An 18,695-nucleotide genomic window follows, 5' to 3' on the forward strand; every position below is an offset into this window, starting at 1 on the left:
GTACTTTAAGTATTATAAGCTTTTCAAATTGTTTCAGAGTTGTTTAATAACACTTTAGGTTTTTGTTTCCAGATGTCACAGAATATAATATTTACAAAAGTTTTGGAATACATACATTAATATTTTAAATACAATTGGATTTAATATCTAATCATTTTAATATATATGTAAGTTTCTTTCCTATTCTTATTTGCATTTGGTTTTTTACTTTTTATATTTTAGTTTATCTTAGTAATAAATTAAAAATAAAAATATGCAGTTAATATAGGATTAAATAATTTGCTAGTTTCCATAACAAATTTGAAGTTCAAAGAAACAGCTGTTTTCCAGATGATAAGCAAGAAAATGGTGATATTGTCTGTTATATAAGACAAATTATTTAAAACTTTAATTGCATGCTAGCTCAAAGAATAATTGTTTGATTTTAGATGGCAAACTCCAGGTATAGAAAGTTTTGTAGAAAATCTCAGGCTTGAGCAAAGTTTATAACTGAGGCTGGAATCATAGAATTTATAGAAAGGAATGGCATGCCAATCTCTGAATATAGTATTTTCATTACTATATTGATTCAGTTATATATAAAAATGCAATATAAAAATATTATGACCTTGCTTAACCTCTTAAACTTTAGCGAATGTGTTATTAATTTCAGTACTGTGTAATAAACAAACTATATGGATCAATAGTTGAAATAAAATATTGGCAATAATCACATTCAAAATATAATTATTCCCATTTTACATATAGGAAGGTATACATTTCTATTCAATGAAGTTTTATTTACATATACACAAAATAAAAATACAGATAGTCCTCAACTTACAACCATTCATTTAATGACTGTTCAAAATTACAATGACACTGAAAAAAGTGACTTACGTTGTTTTTCACAGTTATGACTATTGCAGCATACCCAGAATCATATGATCAAAATTCGGATGTTTGGCAACTGGCATGTATTTATGATGGTTGCAGTGTCTTGGGGAAAAATGTGTAACCTTTTGTAACTTTCTGACAAGCAAGTCAATGTAACTAACTTAACAGCTGCAGTGATTCACTTAGCAACTGTGGCAAGAATGGTTGTGAAATGTGGTCAAATTCACTTAACAAATGTCTTGCTTACCAACAGAAATTTTGGGCTCAGTTGTGATAAGTTGGGGACTACTTGTGATAGCTGAATTAGGATACATACTTACAATAGACGTAGTTTACAATAGAAAGGGGATTTGACGCAGGTTTTTTTAAATTAAATGGTATCCAAATATTTGGGAAGCAAATTTGCCAATCTAAGAATACTTTTATTCACATTCTTTTAAGACACTACAACTTAACATTTTAGAAAACCTATTGCAACATTCTGAGTTAGTTCCGTCTCCTCTAGTATGCAGTATTTGCATGTACTTTTCAAGATACTTTCACTCTCGCTCTTTACAAGCAATGCAGCAAATAAATACTATAAAGATACCACAATTAGCCACACTATAGAAACTACAGTCTCAATTTATTATTCTCATAATATCAAAAAGCAAGAGTTTTAATTATATATTGTAAAAAAGAAATATATCTCACATATAAATCATGCCCATAGTAATTTTATATATGTTTATTTTACTACAGCCATAATGTGTTTCTGCTTTTCTGACACAAGTGGTATAGATCCAGGCTTGCTATGTTTACGACGGTTCAGTTCCCTGGAAAGAGACATTAAAATGTATTTATATATTTCATTGCTTATAAAATAAAATTACTGCTACATAACCAATATTCATATATCAGAATGTAAGATTATATTTGGAATACAATTAATATATTAGGTACTGGATTATGATCCTGGAAAAGAAATAAATTTTGAGACACTCCTTCAGGGCCACTTCAATTAAAATTAAAATAAAATTTGGAATATACAGTCAATATTCTCCTGTACATGCTGTGCACTGGGCTAATATAGATCTTGTTCAAAGATAAGATCATCTCCCATTTGTACAAAAGATGATTACATTAACAGATGAATTCTATTCAGATAATAAAAAAGATGGCATGGCATCTACTGCTATCTAAACAGCAGTAATTTCTGTTGTATCGGAACAAGAGCTCAAGGAGTACATTCTCCGTTTTGCTGTCCTTCCCACCTCTAATTAATAGGATGAACCTGATTGGGTAGCCTAAAGAAAAACAGAAGTTCTATTGGGAGACTGTTAGCTTTTAGATACTTACACAGACACCATCAAAACAGATTTCAATTCTGATGATTGCATTGACAAGTGCTGACCATCCCAATCTGTCTCTCATAATAGCCTATAGGTCTTCCAGGACATTCCAGTAATGACTCTTATCCTATTCCTCTACATTATCCATTGTCTAATTCCCTCAACATAGCCAAGCTAATTATTTCTATCCTATTGACTTAGATACTCCAACTAATTATTTCAGCAAAGACATATTATGAAATTAAGCTCGGAAAGGAAACAATGTATTGTCCAATCCAGCATCCTATACTTTAGAAACACATCTAATAAATCAAAGCATGTTACTGTCAATTAGTCTTATAATCAACTAGAAAAGACTCCAAAGTCTCTCTAGAGAATTCCACAGTCCATTCAAAAAGTAAATAGACAAATGGAAAGAATAATAGAATACATTTAATTTTAAAAAATTAAATAAAACATACTTTCGCCGACGAGCTTCTTTCATGATGCGTAGCTCTTTGGCTTGACTATAGATCATCTTTGGTAAGTGACGATGGCGATTTATGCGCTTGATCTGGGGATGATGCTGGAATTTTTCTTTCAATTTCTGATTATAGTTAATAGCAGCTCTCTCTCGGGGAGTAAGCTAGAGGGAAAAAATCATAATCTTAAAACATATAAATATATATTATATATATATTTAACAATGATGAATTCCACAATACTAGAACAGATTTATGAGTGTGCAATATTCCATGAAATCTAGTTACTTTCTACATAACTGGGGAAAGTCATGGAAGTGCAAGATCTCAAAGAATAGCAAATAGCAAATTCTTTGGCTATTAATTGGCAAATAAATCTTAAATTGGACACGGGAGGGAGGGAATGAGGGAGAGGGAAGAAGGAAAGAAGGAAAGGAAGGAAGGTTCATTCTAAATTTGTACTGAAACCAAAGAAATTGATTTTAACTGGGAAAATCTCTTAAGAGGTATACATCTCTGATTATTTTTATTCCAATAGAAAGCACACCAATAAATTCAATTAAAAGGCAATTATTTCATTCTGCTAAGTCTGGTTATAAATCCCTGATCATTTAACCAGGTTAAATGAGAAAAAGTCCTTATTTTGATCATCAGAATGAGACAGAATATACCTCAAAGTCCAATTGGATTTAACCTAGCTCTCAAGCAGAAGAAATGTAATTCTTTTTCAAAAACTGCTCATTTAGAGAGACAGACTAAACATTAACCTTTATTAGCTGTAGGAGGCATTTTCCACCACCCATCGTATTTCATTTCTTTTCCTTAGTCAGCAGTACATTTCAATCATCTCTATTGTGCAAAATGTCAATACAATCCAAATTAAAAGGTTTTCATTTTAATTAAAGGCAATTACATTAAAATGGTAGCTGACACAACCCTATTTCTTTCAAAGGAATTAGCCTTTTTAAAAATATTCACAGCATGTCTGGCTTGATGCTGCTCATTCTAATTATGAAATGAAGCATATAGAAGAGTAAGAGTGAGCTCTTAAACAATCAGTGACCAAATTTGTAAGCCCAGGCAAGCCCATTTTAACTAGGGCTTGGAATTAGCAAGGTAGCGCTTCATATTGCAACATTTTATACCAGCTTTTATTTATTTCCACTATTTTTATGCTGCCAATATTATAAACATTCTAGGCAATTTATAAAGATAATAAATTAAGATGTCACACAAGTCTCCAAAATTCAACAGATTTTGTTTACAGGTAATCCCTGATATATAACCAGTTATTTAATGGCCATTTGAAGTTATGACAGCCTCAGGAAGGGTGCTTTATGGTCTTACGACTGCAGGATGCTGTAAGCATCATAAATTTGAACCAGCTGCCAAGTACCCAAATTGTGATCATGTGACAATTGGAGTGTTGTGACAGTCAAAACTTCAAAGGCATATCAAAAATCATCTTTTCTGAGGTCATCAAAACTTGGAACAATTCTTAAACAAACAGTCATAGTGAAGGCTACCATATTGTGGACAAATTCTTGACTGCAATGGAACCAGTAAATCAGTTTCATCCAGGTGCATATGGAGCCAGGAAACCAGCTTATTGTTGTCTTTTAATCATTTTGTCTAAAAAATGAAATATCTGAGTTGGGTCTATATTACTATATTATTGGGTCAGCAACCTAAACAAAATCAGAATACTACAAGGCCCCAACCACTCTAAAGTAACAGCAAATACACAGTACTGGCAGACTCTTAGATGAGATGGAATTCCATAGCAAACTATGCTTCACCCAGTCACTCAGCTGGCTTTCATTCTTAAGGTGGGAGTAAAACTTGCAATCTCCTGGTTTTCTAGCCTGGTGCTTTAACCACTAGCCCAAACAGACTTTCTGTTTAAGACAAAATAATTACAATGAATTATAGTTATTACCAAGATTTAAGGTTAGCAACCAAATGCTTTTTGCCTGTCTAAAGGGAATACATCTGCTTTAAGCCTAACAATGAATTTGTGGTTACTTACCACACCCAGCTTTTCAGAAGCATTTGCTTTCCACAAACGAATGTTCATTTCATCAGAGCCACACAAAATGTATTTATTGTCTGATGACCATTTGACAGTGATGACATGTTGCATTCTCTTTGTATGATAGATCTCCCTAAGAATAGAAAATAGTTTGCTTTCATTTTTATTAGAAATATTTTATGGGATTTTTAGAGGGCTGTGCAGCTTTTGGGATTCAGCTCCAAAGTGTGTAGGAGCATAAAAGTAGCATATGAAAGATACTACACTTGTGAAACCAAGCACTTTTTACAGATTCATCCCAAGACCCATGAAACCCTAATATTTCTAAAAATTATCTGATTATACTGATCTCTATTATCAGGCAAATACCTGAAAGTTAAAAAGTCAAAATAATAGATATGAACAAGTGGGTCGGTAATAATCTATTACTTTGTTTGTAATAGAATAAAATAATTTTAGAGAAAATTAGAGATTCAGAGAAATTAACCATCTTTTTTCTATTAAAAGAGTTTTTAATAGAGCAGAAAAGTAAGGATGGAAAAGAGCAGCTATTTTTGAACTCAATCCCATATTTGCCTTACGTTTCAGCTTTTGTTTTGGCTTCTGTGAAAATAATCAATTATATTGATTATGACAACAATGTTTAGTATGAGCATAACCATTCCATAATATTTTCAACTTTCATATATACAACCCATTAAAAGTCTGACTTCAAGGGTGCCCTCTTAAAACTAGTCTAATATTAAACAAATGATATATTTCATAATAGTCATTACTTCCTCAAGTAACAAATTAATATCCAATTTTCATATGGTCTTAGTACAATTTTTAGTGTCCCAAGTTTGGAATTCTTTATGGATTTTAGGCCAGGAATGTTCATGGTCATTCACAAATTGGGTCACTTCCCATTTGGATTACAACAATTACTACATGGGGTTACCATGGAAGACTACCCAGAAGCTACCATTGGTCTGGGATGCAGCATCAAGCAGTGTTGCACACTAGGTTTGCCATGTTACACCCCAGTTGTGTGAGCTGCATTGGCTCTGGTTTCCTTCCAGTTGTTAGTTATTACATTTAAAGCCCTACAGATAGCCCACTGCCTCTGCCACCAAATGCCCAGCTGACCTTCCTCATCCTTTGCCTGCCTCCCCTCAGCTAGACTCGCCATCCTGACCAATGCATATGGGAGGTGCCATGGAAAGCTCCCACAGGTCAGTGGTGTTCTTATCCACTGCAGGCGGGAATGTGCCACACTATGCACAAATATGGGGCGTCCTTTCATTAAAAAATGACTTCTTTGGTGTGCAAAAACTCCAGTGCAGTAGAAGGACCTGGCTGGCTCATGAAAGGAGGCCTTGGTCAGTAAGCAAAAGAAGACTGGTCTGAAAGAAGGCTACAATGGCACAAAAGAAGAACCCAGTTTGTAGTGTCCCATGGTGCAGGGGCAGGCAAGAGGGGCAGCTGGCAATAGAATGCAACATCCTTCTCTCTGAATTCTAATAGTCCCTACTCTTTAACTTGAAAAGCATTTTCTCCTAAGCACTCAGATAGAATGTGTTTGGCATGGGACGCACATACTGTGGGCTGCTTCTGAAAGTTAAGTTATGATGCTAGGTTTTGGTGTTTGTTTTACTGGTTTTTTTTATATTACCGTTGTTATATTGTTCATACTTGGGCTGTGAGCCATTCAGGGTTTAAAATAGGCAGCCATGTAACTGTTATAAGAAATTTTAAAAAAATGGAACTAATCTAACAGAAGCAACTATTCCTCTTTAAAAAAAAACATTTTGTTCTCATAACAGGTTTTGAAAACAAATTACTCATAGAGGACACCTGTAATAGAATATCATAGGGATGAATAAGCTGATTCTTTCATTTAATCACTCAAACATCTGGCTCATTTACCAAAAGCTCTTAATAAAATTAATAAACAAAGTATGTCTTGTTTCTTCTGACTTCTAAAATTTCACGTTCAGAGTTTAATTAGGAACATAAAATAAGCCCTGGCATCTGGGGCAAGAGCACTGTGATAAAAACCTATATAATTAAGTCCATAAATTTAACGTGCTTTTGCTATGTAGTTATGCATATTTATGAGACTCAAAGCTTTTGAAGGGATATTGTCAAAAACATAGTAAAGCCTTGAAAATTTTGAAGAAGAAACTCTTTCCCAAATGAGAGTTATGGATAAGCGTATTGAAGAATTCTTTAGAAGATTTACTTGTTCCCAAGCTGAAATTAACTGTAAAAGACATCTCAAAATATTTTAAGAAAGAAATTAGCATAAATGTTTCGAATTTTTATTTAGTTGTTTCTGATCTAGATTCTAGAAGCCAGCTGATATAAACTATTTTAAAATATTAATGCAAAATCACACTATGAACGTGAGCCTTCTTTATGAGATTTCCTATGCCCTAAGCACATAGAAAGCACATATATCATAAAACCTGCATCACAGCTGCAGCAATCATGCCAACAGCACTAATTGCGAAAGCAGGAAAAAATACAGATGACAGCTTGAAAGTCTTGTGGAGAAATCTGTATTCAATCTCTACATCCATTACAACTTTGTGCAAACTGTGCTGCTGATCCATCAGCATGTAACTCTTTCAATAAGCAAACCATATTTTCTATTCCATCTAGAGATGAAATTGATCTTAGTGCCCATTTCAGCAGTCTAAATCCCTTCGCTTAGCAATAGTTAAATTGCACTTAACAATAGCTTAACTTTCTTGACTAGCAATTTATATGGCATAGTTAGAATCATGCTGGGGAAAAAACAAAAAATCCTGAGTAAAACACAAATTCATCTCCATTACTGGATTCTGTCCTAAGCAAGTGCACTCTGTGTTAGATAACATGAAACAAATCAGAAGATTTTTGAACCCCAAAACATTTTAGCCCAACTATTTTTATAACAGTATCAATGAAAAGCAGAACAAAACACTGAAATGTACCAATAAAAATGTCAAAGTTTAATGTAATTGTAAACTAGGAATCGTGGTGCCGCAGTGGTTAGAATGCAGTATTGCAGACTAATTCTGCTGACTGCCGGCTGCCAGTAGTTCAATTCTCACTGATTCAAGGTTGACTCGCCCTTTAATCCTTCTGAAATCGGTAAAATGAGGACCCAGATTGTTTGGGGCAATATGTTGACTCTATAAACCACTTAGAGGGGGCTGTAAAGCACTGTGAACCAGTATATAAATCTTAAGAACTATTGCTATATCTTTACAAGCTATTCAATATATTAAAATCAAATTGAGAGATTTAAGACTGGTAGCAAAGAAGGAACTCCAGAAGTAATTATTATAAATACATTCACTGACCTGCTATGACCTTTATCTGCAGGAAAAATGCGAATAGATTTATCAAAGCTGGCAGACACAAATTCTTTTCCTGTGGGGGAGTAATCCACATCCAGGACTGCAGACACATGGTCCATATGAACCATTAAAGCCTTGCCAAGGAACCGCATATCAAAAGTATATAAGCTACAAGAAGAAGAAAAAGGTAAATATTACTTCTACTTACTTTATAATTGTTTGATCAAATGCTTTGGTAAAGTAGAGATTTACCACCCAGTACCTATAGATATCAGACACTTATCAGAACAGTGCCTCTAGTCATCATCAAAAAAACTTTTTTTTAAAAAAAATAGCTGAAATCTGTTTGAGAAAATATATCTAAGTTATAATGAAAATGTTCTTGATTTAGGACTGACTGGTTAATGATCTGGGAAGCTGAGAATACTGCCACTTCCATATTAAAAGCAAGTGAACAGAATAATGATCAAATCTAAACTGCCTTAAATTCAACTATTCTGCTAGATTTTGGGATAACCCCCATATTTGTTCAGAAATAATACTCTTAAGCTGTCACTGACATGCAAGTAAACATGAGGAATAGAAGACATTTTATCTGCTTTGATAGAGGACCACATATTTTGGAATTAGGATAGGACATTGTATTAGCATTTCTCATATTCTGCTTGAATAGAACCCAGCAAAGTGGTGGCACTCAGCTGCCTTTTGTTGACCTCAAAAAGCTAAGCATGGCTGGATTTAGTTAGCTATTAACTTGTAGTTTCCCATTTTAGGAAATCCCAAAATTAGATTGAGAAGATAAAAATGCATTCTAGAAGACAGAGATAAATCATTTTTTGGCAAGAAATATGCCTATGGAGTATCTCAGCTTGAAGTGAATTTGAGCTTGCCTACTTAAATAAAAGGACACAATTCTCTTTCCCAAATACAATTCAGCTTTCAGCTTATATGGAATCCTGATACATAGCCAATTTAGAAAAAAACAGTTCATTACAGCAGAGAATTTAGAATATAAAATAGGCAGTGCAACATATGAAAGCTTATATATGGGGATGCACAAGAGGCACTACATGAGTCAGGAGGATGTGCAATTAGCATCACTTGGGTCAGGAAGGGTACACAAAAGGCAGAGGAGACAAAGTGAGGATTGGAAAGGGTATACAGGGATGTGCAAGTGGCCATCACAGTGCCAACATAAAGTATCTGCAGGGCTTGCTTACACCAGCAACTTGTAAGCTTTCCTGCCAGCTTCCCCGCTGACTTTCTGGGGAAGCAGGTGGGGAAGCTTGTGAATAGTGATCCCACAATTGGGAGGTGCTTTACCACCAGCCATAAGTGAACAGATTGCAAACACCCAGATCATGCTCATGTATTGTGGAGTTGCTGGGATGGCCAAAACTGTAAGAACTGGTCACAACCACCATTCATTCAGCACCAGCATAACTTCAAATAGTCACTGAACAAATAGTCATAGATCAAGGGCTACTTGTAGTGTTCAAAACTTTCAACTGGTACAGAACGTGGCAATTCAGATACTAACATGATCCTACTGCACCAATGTTATATTACAGAATGTTTCTAAACTCAATTCAAACTGTTGCTTTTAACTTTTGGATCTGATACATTTTTAATGGATTACTTTCTTGACCACAATGGACTAACAAAATGGATTTGCACCTGAGGCAAAGACTGTACAGGATTATGAAGATAGCTTTGAATAAGGTGGACAGCAGCCATTACCAAATCCTCAGTTCAGCTGGTAAATAAAGAGACTAAGGAAGAAACTCAAGACTGCCCCACTTTCATTTTCCTTGACATAAATCGGGGGGAAGGGGGGACTCTTTCAGGGTTTCAAGATCCTGTTATTATATTGTAATATTAAATATTAATATTAGAGTTCCAGATGGCTTCTATTTCCTAACCTGGCCTCAAAGGATTGAGAAGGACTATCCCTTACCAGTCAAGATTTGACAGCTAGAGATATAGGCTAGTATTTGCTCCCCCTCCACCAAGACCAAGTGCTAGATCAGGATACAGTGTGTTTTTTATTTTTAAAATAACTGATTATTGAGTAGAGTTTTTTTATGAATTTGATATCCTCTCAAAATAGGTATTGTCAGAAATACACCAGTTGGTAAATCCATTCCATTGATGTTTGTTCTTGTACTGCTTCCATTTAAATGTCCTGATCAGTATTTTATTTGTAACTGCAATGTGCATTTCTAATTACATCAATTTTTAAATTACCAATTTGTTGCTAACAAGTATCTTCATTCAGCAAAGAGTATAAAATATTGGAAATAGTTCCTCAGACTCCAGCTAAAGTTAAAAATGTCATAGTATTTTAATAGAATGTCCTAATCAATCAGATTGCACTGTGTTTATATTCTCTTTTTAACACAATCTCTCAAGAAAACATTTCTTATGGAACAAATTACAAATATTATTTATTAATGCATCAATTTTACACACCTTCTGAGAATCTAAAGCAGTCAAAACTGAGAGCAAGCAAAATCTGTATTTCTTACTTGTAATCCTCATTTGCTGCAGTGAAAATGAAAGCTTCCATAGGATTCCAGCAAAGTGTATTTGTTCTCATATCCAAAATGACCTGAGAAAAGTTAAATATTATAAAGTAGGAAAAACTATCAATAAGCATGTACTGTTCATCACAATAAACTATACATTAAAAATAAATTGTATAACAATACAAATGTATGTATAAATATATAATAATTATTACTCTGGGTTAGTTGTTCTCTTTCAGCACAACCCCCTTATAGAGGGCTACTGTTGCAGAGAAAATAGGCAGGAGCTCTAGAAATACGCCACCTTGAATTGACCAAAGGCAGGATAGAAACCTGTTGTGGCCCAGCAGGTGCCGTTAGAGCTGCCACCAAACTCCGACAGCGAGGGGACCTCTGAGTCGGCTCTGGAGGATGTGGAGGACCCTGGACAGGGTTCCGACTCCGAGCAGGGCGCAGAGAGACTGGTTGACCACCAGGAGGCACCTAAGCCTTGGACCAGTGGGGAGGAGACAAGGGAGAGTGAGCCGGAGGCCAGTAGTGAGTTGTTCCTGGATGCACGCTATCAAAGAGCTACTAGATATCAGGAACAATTACGCAATTACAGGAGGTGATTGTACTCAGCTGGTGGTCATTAGGCTCCTCTCCAGACTATAAAAAGCTACTGGTGCACACGCCCCTCTTTGCAGAAGTCAACGCAGGATTGAATGTCAGAGGACATTACTGTGAGCTTGGCAGGCTGGACTGCTGCCAAGCCTTATCTGTGTTTATTGCTGCCTGAGTTTGTCTGAGTTGCTGCCAAGGTCCTTATCTGTTTGTTCTGCTTGGCTTTCAGCCACCGAGGTCTTGGTGTCTTGCTCTTAAAGTACATTCCAGTTAAGCTTGTCTCGGCATTCGTTACTGGACGGAGGAGGGGGTCAGAACAGAAACCAAATAAATAAATAAACATTAAGAAAATGTGATTTTACTGGTTAAAGAACTGTGCAATCTATGCAATTTCTCATGTTGATGAAAGCATCACCGTATCCAGGTATGTCATAAAACTCAGATAGATAAAAAAAATCCAGCATAATAAAATAATTAAAGGTAGTCCTCAACTTACAATAGCAATTAGGACTGGAATTTCTGTTGCTAAGTGATATGACTGTAAAGCATAACTCCAAATGTGGAAGCCAGCAGGAGCCCAGTAATTGGCTGCTGCTGGAGGGGGAGTAAGTGAGAAAGGTACAGTGAGACTCAGGGAGATGACAAGGATGCGAGGAAAGCACAATGAATTGCACACAATGCAGTGAGGTTTAAGGAAGGGGCAAGGGAGATGTGCTCACTGTTGGGTAGGAAGTGCATGGGAAGTGAGGTAAAGATCAAGGAGGGTGTGCAGTGGTGTGTAAATGGCTGGTACAGTGGCATGGCTAGCAAGTGCAGAATCTATCCAAATATCAAATGAAATGGTATTCAGCACAATTAATATGCATCCCTGCAAATGGACGTTTTTAAGAGCATATTTATTACCTTCTTTAGGGCAGTTGATTGTCTCATATCATACAGCACAATATTTCTGTCTGAAGTACAGCTTCCCAAAAGATTCATCTGAAAATAATTATTTAAGAATTGTATGTCAAATATGAAAGTTGACAGAATTAGAATTTGATTATAATTGCATGACAGTTTAAATATCATTATTTAGGAAATGAATTTCTTAAATGTAGCTGAAATTATTAATCAAAAAGAGGTGTAATATGTAAATGACCTATTTGAACTAGCATAAATATCCTTATATTAGTAAACCTTTCAAAGACGTGTGTGCAAAACAGCTGACCTTTAAAAAAATATGTTGCTTAAAAAGAGCAAGTAAGGAGGATTAAACTCATTTTCTAAGTATTCATGCTGCCAACAATAATCCTTCACCCATTTTTCAACTGTTCTTGGGTAAAGAGGATAGGCTTTCTTATATTTCCCAAATAGTACTTCAGTGAGAACAGGATTCTAAAAAAATGCAGGATTCACAAATGAAACTCTATCCACACATATTATTTTGAAGCCTCAGTGCTCTCAAGATAAAGTGATAAGCTAGGGCTCCTCCTGCTCCCTTGTCTTGTTGTAGACATTCACCTTCTACAGGTGGACAGGAATGAAAAGGACAGTGTGGCAGCACACATATTCCCCTTTCTCATGAATGGGAGCAGATTGTTACCGGAGTTTATAATTCATGAACAAAACTGTAGGCCCTACACATTCCTACACATGGAAGTACGGAACGAGTAGAGTAAGCAAGCATAAGATTATTTTTTGCTAAACACCGCCCTTCATTGTCTTAGCATTCACTTGCCATGAGGTTTGTACAGATCTCTTCATTTCCCAACTTTTAATTGTATTGCTCTTCTTTCTGTAAACTGTTATTATTGCTATTCAGCAGGTTACTCTCCCACCATTTAAAAAACCCATTTGCACCTTAATATTTGATCCAACTGTAGTTTGCTATCCATGATTCCCAAGAGTTAAAATTAATCCAGCTTAGCTGAATTAGATTTATTCTTGCAAAACCAAACTCTATCCTTCCTTAAATATCAGTATTTTTTTAAAAAATGTAAAGCCACATTTGCTGAATGTAAAACCACATTTGCTGAATAATGGTCTTAAAGAACTGTTCAATTGAAGACTCTTTTATTCAAATGAATTTATCTAATCATTTGCAATTCGTCATTCTCCTTCAGCTTTATTTATGAAGGTTTACCTCTAATTCCTATGGCAGACATCAACTCCATGTGGTTTATGGCCATATCCATGTTCCTAGTATTATTTAGTGAAAATAATTTTAGCATCATATATAAACTAATGAAATTATTACCTCAATTGGATTGAATTTAACACTGTTTATGCTATCGACTCCCCAAGTCAAAGAACATATAGGACTAGTTCTCTGTTCATCCCAGATATCAACCTGATGACCACAAGTAGCAAATATAGGTTTCTTCCAATGATGATCAATTCCAGTGTACACTGTCTTGAAAATATAAAAAAAAAACATAACCAACTACTGGTTATAATAGTCAAAGATTTTAGGTCAATTAGTAACAGTCTAAGCAAAGACATCTTTTTTGTGAAGGATCTGTTGTGTTAACTGTATAAATATTAAGCCTCCTTGAAAGATTTTTAAATTATATACATTATACTACCAGTACATAGTATTGCACAAATAATTTAGATTTATGGCATTTTAGTGAATGTGATATTAGAATAATTCATTTGTGTGCATAACCTATGCCTTCCAGACAACAAACGTCAATGCCCATCAATTCTAGCTAACGTGGCTAATAACAAAAGATTATAATTCATCAAACCTACAGCAAGTTAAAAACAAATCCCAAATGAGCAGCTACTGTTGTTTTTAATAGCTGCTACTACAATTAATAGTTAAATCATAGCTAAACAATGGCTCTTCTCTTAATCAAACTTCCAGAAAGTTTTACAACTGCATATTAAACCAATCTATTTCATTTCTGTTAAAGGAAATAAAAAACCAGTTACAGAAAAAAAATCAGAGTTTTAATTTTGTACATTGCAAAACAAATTCAAGAAAATAATAATAATTAATAATTAGTACCTTTCCAAGAATGGTATTTATTGGTTCTTCTGCTTCCCCATAAGCTGGTGCCTCCATTTTCCAGTGCTTGACTGTTTTATCATCACCCACCTAAAGATTTGGAAAAACAAAATATTACTTTTATTTTTAACAAATTTATTTTAATAAAATCTTTTTGGAGTAAAAATCTACCTAAAGATAGTTTTCTGTTTAAGATACATTAATAATTTAATTTATTCAGCATGAAATGAAGCTTAATTATCTAGCACGATAATACTCTGCAATATTTGTATTTGGTAAACTAATTCAATGATTCAAAGCTCTGCAAGGAAGTAGGAAACCTTCATTTTGTTTGCAAATAGTAATATTATAGATTCTAACTACCAGCAAGAATGAGTCCTTGCATTTAAAGAGCACCTGTCATTTCAGATCCATCATGTCAGGGCCTGTTAGCAGGCGTCCACTCAACTGCTGTCTGCCATGTCCCTCACCTTGCTATGTACTGCCACATCACCAGTCATCCCATTCAAGTGAATGGGACTGTTGGTGAGTCAGCAGAGGGTCAGAGGAGGAGCCGCTGTGGGACAGAGATGACAGTTGCTTTTAAAAATTTATAGTTTAAATCGTGTTGATTTAAATCAAGCCTTTTTAGCTGTGATTTAAATGGACTTGATTTAAATCAAATCCACCTTGATCCAAAGCCTATCACATGCTTAGTAATGGCTTTAGAAGCAACCCTTTCCTTTTTAGGTTGAAAGTATTATGTAAATGAAAATATTAATCTTTGAATTATATATAAGAAATTCAACCTATCAAGTAAATACAGTGCCAATTTTTCATATTGTTTTCAAACTTGAAGAAATATTCTCTTATTCCATTTTATGTTTATTCCATAATCTTGGTATTTTTATAAAACAGAATTTAAAGAAAAATAAGCAACATCCATTCAACACATTTCACTGAATATCTGACACAGTGTAGTGAATTGTATCAATGCAATTGATATGTCAAGACATTTACTTTTATCAGAAAGATCTAAAGAAAGTAGTATATATTCTATGTGAAAATACACTGAATCAAGCAGCACAGTTAATATAAAAAAACCCAAATGGACTAATATAGTACTTTATTAAAATAATCATAAATAAATTCATATTCCCACCAAACAGAAATTCTATTATCTACAGTGAAGCATATACTGCAGGGCCACCAGGATATAATTACTAAATTGTTAGAGTGAAGCAAAACTAACAATTGCACAATTTACTAAATGTTTAAATCACATTTACCTTTCCATTCCAGCTGCCTATTATCTTCAAAGAGAAATCTAGCTGTTTTTTGTTAGTTTGGGGACTTCAAAAAAATGAACAGGTTCTGCCACAAAAGGGTAAGTTTATCTCACAATTTGCTTTATACTTCCAGGAAGAAGAGTTTATATTCAAAGTGAAATATTGTCACAAAAAAATAAACTATAATAAGAAACAAGAATTGTAGACTAAAAGTGCTACAATGTATAAACTATAAGCTAAACAAATGCAGCACATATAGTAGCAAAAGGCAACAATAAGCATTAAATATCATTCCTTAATTTTCAAAATTACTCACAGTGAAGAAAGAGGTGCCACAAAAACGGGTACACATTCCTCTTACAAAGCCCTCATGTGCTTGCAATGTACGGGTGCATACACGCTTCATCAGGTTCCAGATTCTAACCTTATAAATCAACAACATGTTTATATCATAATAATTCATAATGAAGTATAAATATACAACTGTTCATCTTCATATGAATTTAGAAATAGGAAATATTTAAATATATACCAGCATGTTACAACAGAAGCAAGCTATCATTCTGAGAGTTGAGCAAAAATTTAAAACAAACAAAGCTGAAGAGTATCAGGAAATTTTTGTAATGGTTAAATTGACAGGCTTTCATTTGACAGTTTAATTTTTCCATACATTTCATAATAAGACTTTAAATTGATGCAAGGCTGAAACTTGATCATTTTCCAACAGTTGATGTCTTATTTCCAACAGTCAAAATAGAAGCAAATCCAATTCAGAAGTAAACATTTGTACATCTTTTGGGGTATAAGCAGAGAAAGACATGGGAACTGTTCAGATAATATTGCCTTTAATCTCTATACGCTTCCCATGTTGGCTAGAAAACTAAATAAAATTAGCTATCAAATCCCTTATATTATTTCTAGAGATCACACATTTCCTGCTGTATTTCTTCAATCACTTATATTTTAAGAAAGAACAACATTAGTGAGAAAACAAGAACAAAAGTAGTGGCAGCCATAAGTTACAGACTCCTGATTTGTTGAGGTATCCATAAGGTTTTAAAGCAGTGGTTCTCAACCTGTGGGTTGGGACCCCTTTGGGGGGTTAAACGACCCTTTCACAGGGGTCGCCTAAGTCCATCAGAAAACACGTATTTTCGATGGACTTAGGAACCGAGACACCAATTTTATGATTAGGGGTCACCACAACATGAGGAACTGTATTAAAGGGTCACGGCATTGGGAAGGTTGAGAACTACTGTTTTAAAGCAAGTCTATAGTCTATGCCAGTGATGGCTAACCTTTTCGGCACCGAGTGCTGAAACTGAAGCATCTGCCAGAGCACTGGAACCTGAAAGAGAGCAGCTGCCAACAGCACGTGTGCCCACAGAGAGGGCTGTGTGTGCCATATCTGGCACACATACCATAGGTTCGACATCATGGGTCTATGCCACAGGAGAACAGTTAGCAAAATCCATGAAAAGTTTTCAGAATTACACTTAACAATCTCTAAGAAAACATATGCTTAGTCATCTTAAAGTAATATTTACCTCTCCATCACATGCTCCAGACAGAACTGTAGACAAGCTCTCTGGATGTTTAGCCATGCAATTAACTCCATCTCGATGACCATCTAACGATGCAAGGAAAGGTTTCGCAAATATGCGATCTAATTTAGTTGCATTTAGTGCCCTTGTGTATTCCCGTGGAATTTCAAATGGATGTAACGCAGGATCGTAATTTCGTGGAACTGGAAAGAAAGCAAATAACACATATATAAACATATTGCCATCCATGAAGATTGTCTCTTCCCCAAGATGATTCTGGGAAATAATTTTTCCCCATCTTAGATTTACAATTAATTTCTCAATGTTTTAATGTGTGCATATATTCTTTGGAGTCCGGTTTATGAAGACTGCCTGGACAGGTTTTGTAGGCAAGGTTTTTGCTTTTTCAGAAGTGGTTTGGCACTGCCTCCTTTTTAGGGCTGAGAGAAGGTGATTGGCTAAAAGTCACCCAGCTGGCTTTGTACTTGAAGCAGCACCAGAATTCCCACACCCTAGCCCAGTAATGGCTAACCTGTTTATCGCTGCGTGCCAAAAGCACGTGTGCATGCACCACCACCACCATGCACCCACCCCCTACACATGTGATCCCCTTGCGCTCACCCTGACCCCTATGCATGCATGCACACACACACCCATGCCCCTTTTTAGGCCTCCCTGCAGCCTCTTGGGTGCAAAAACAGGCTGTGGGTGAAGGGGATGCACCGCATACCCCCACCCCATTTCAGATCTAGTAGGCCTCGCGGGACCAAAGGTGCACACACACCCGTGCATCTCCGGCATGCGCAGCAGACACCCAAAAATCAGGTGGCCGGTGGAGAGGTGCGCACACATGCGCGATGGAGCTGAGCTGGGACGACGGCTCACGTGCCCGCAGAGAGGGCTTTTTGTGCCACCTGTAGCCCTAGCCTTATACCTTAACCACTACGATCAATTTACATACACCATCTTTCAAATCCTAATTACAGCCCACCCCACCTCCAAGAACTGAACTCCATGGATGGCACCTCATATCTAAAAAGGGGATCTAGAGCAGGGGTCACCAATCTTGGCCACTTTAAGACTTTGTGGACTTTAAGTCCCAGAATTCTTCAGTCAGCTTTGCTCCACAAGTCTTAAAAGTGGCCAAGGTTGGAGAGGCCTGAGTCCCAGCGACAAACTCAGGGCTCAGGCGGAAGGCTAAATCCAACCTGCTAATTCTCCGGGGGGGGGAATCTTCCTCAGCCTGACGAGAACTGGGCCAGGCGAGAAAATTCGTAACGAAAGCAACGGGTCCCTTCATAATTCCGATTAAACTGTAGCCATTTAGTAGCGCCCTCCCCCCGACACACACACTCGGCTGCTTGGAGTGAGGCCGGTTTCCTAGGGAACGACCGCCCCCCCTTCCTCTTCCTCTCTTCCCCCCCCCCCCTTCCTCTTTTCGCGCTTACCGCGCTGAAGGTCCTGCTTGGTTTCGCGCACATAGTCGTCCGGGTTCCTGCTCAGAACCTTCACCCTCATTTTCCGCCGTCGCGGGGGAAGTCAATCCGCCTTCTGAAGACCCCACCACCACCACGTGTGGAAGAGGAGAATCTCTCCCGGAAGGACTTCCGGTTTGAGGCGCTATCCCACGACGAGGCCCGGGAGAAACTTTAAGCAAAAGGAGTTCTGTCGGAAGGCGAGAAGAAGCCGGCCGCCGCGGCCGCTCACGTGACTCCTAGTCCCGCCCTC

The 18,695-nt window shown here is 36.3% G+C and overlaps 1 protein-coding gene across 1 annotated transcript; it reads right to left on the reverse strand.

Moving 5' to 3' along the window:
• Positions 1-726: 726 nt before the first annotated feature.
• On the reverse strand, positions 727-18,680 carry DCAF13 (DDB1 and CUL4 associated factor 13). Its single transcript, XM_014052388.2, has 11 exons — positions 18,416-18,680; positions 16,971-17,170; positions 15,740-15,847; positions 14,156-14,245; positions 13,400-13,555; positions 12,064-12,141; positions 10,558-10,640; positions 8,033-8,197; positions 4,698-4,833; positions 2,669-2,832; positions 727-1,691 (listed from the first exon to the last, which is right to left on the reverse strand). The coding sequence occupies exons 1-11, from the start codon at positions 18,483-18,485 to the stop codon at positions 1,604-1,606; spliced, it is 1,338 nt and encodes a 445-aa protein (XP_013907863.2). The 5' UTR covers positions 18,486-18,680; the 3' UTR covers positions 727-1,603.
• Between the last annotated feature and the right edge of the window lie 15 nt (positions 18,681-18,695).

This window comes from Thamnophis sirtalis, unplaced genomic scaffold (assembly GCF_051295495.1).
Source record: "Thamnophis sirtalis isolate CommonGarterSnake01/CBP01778 unplaced genomic scaffold, rThaSir2_p1.2 scaffold_2, whole genome shotgun sequence".
In the NCBI taxonomy this organism is placed as follows: Eukaryota; Metazoa; Chordata; class Lepidosauria; order Squamata; family Natricidae; genus Thamnophis; species Thamnophis sirtalis.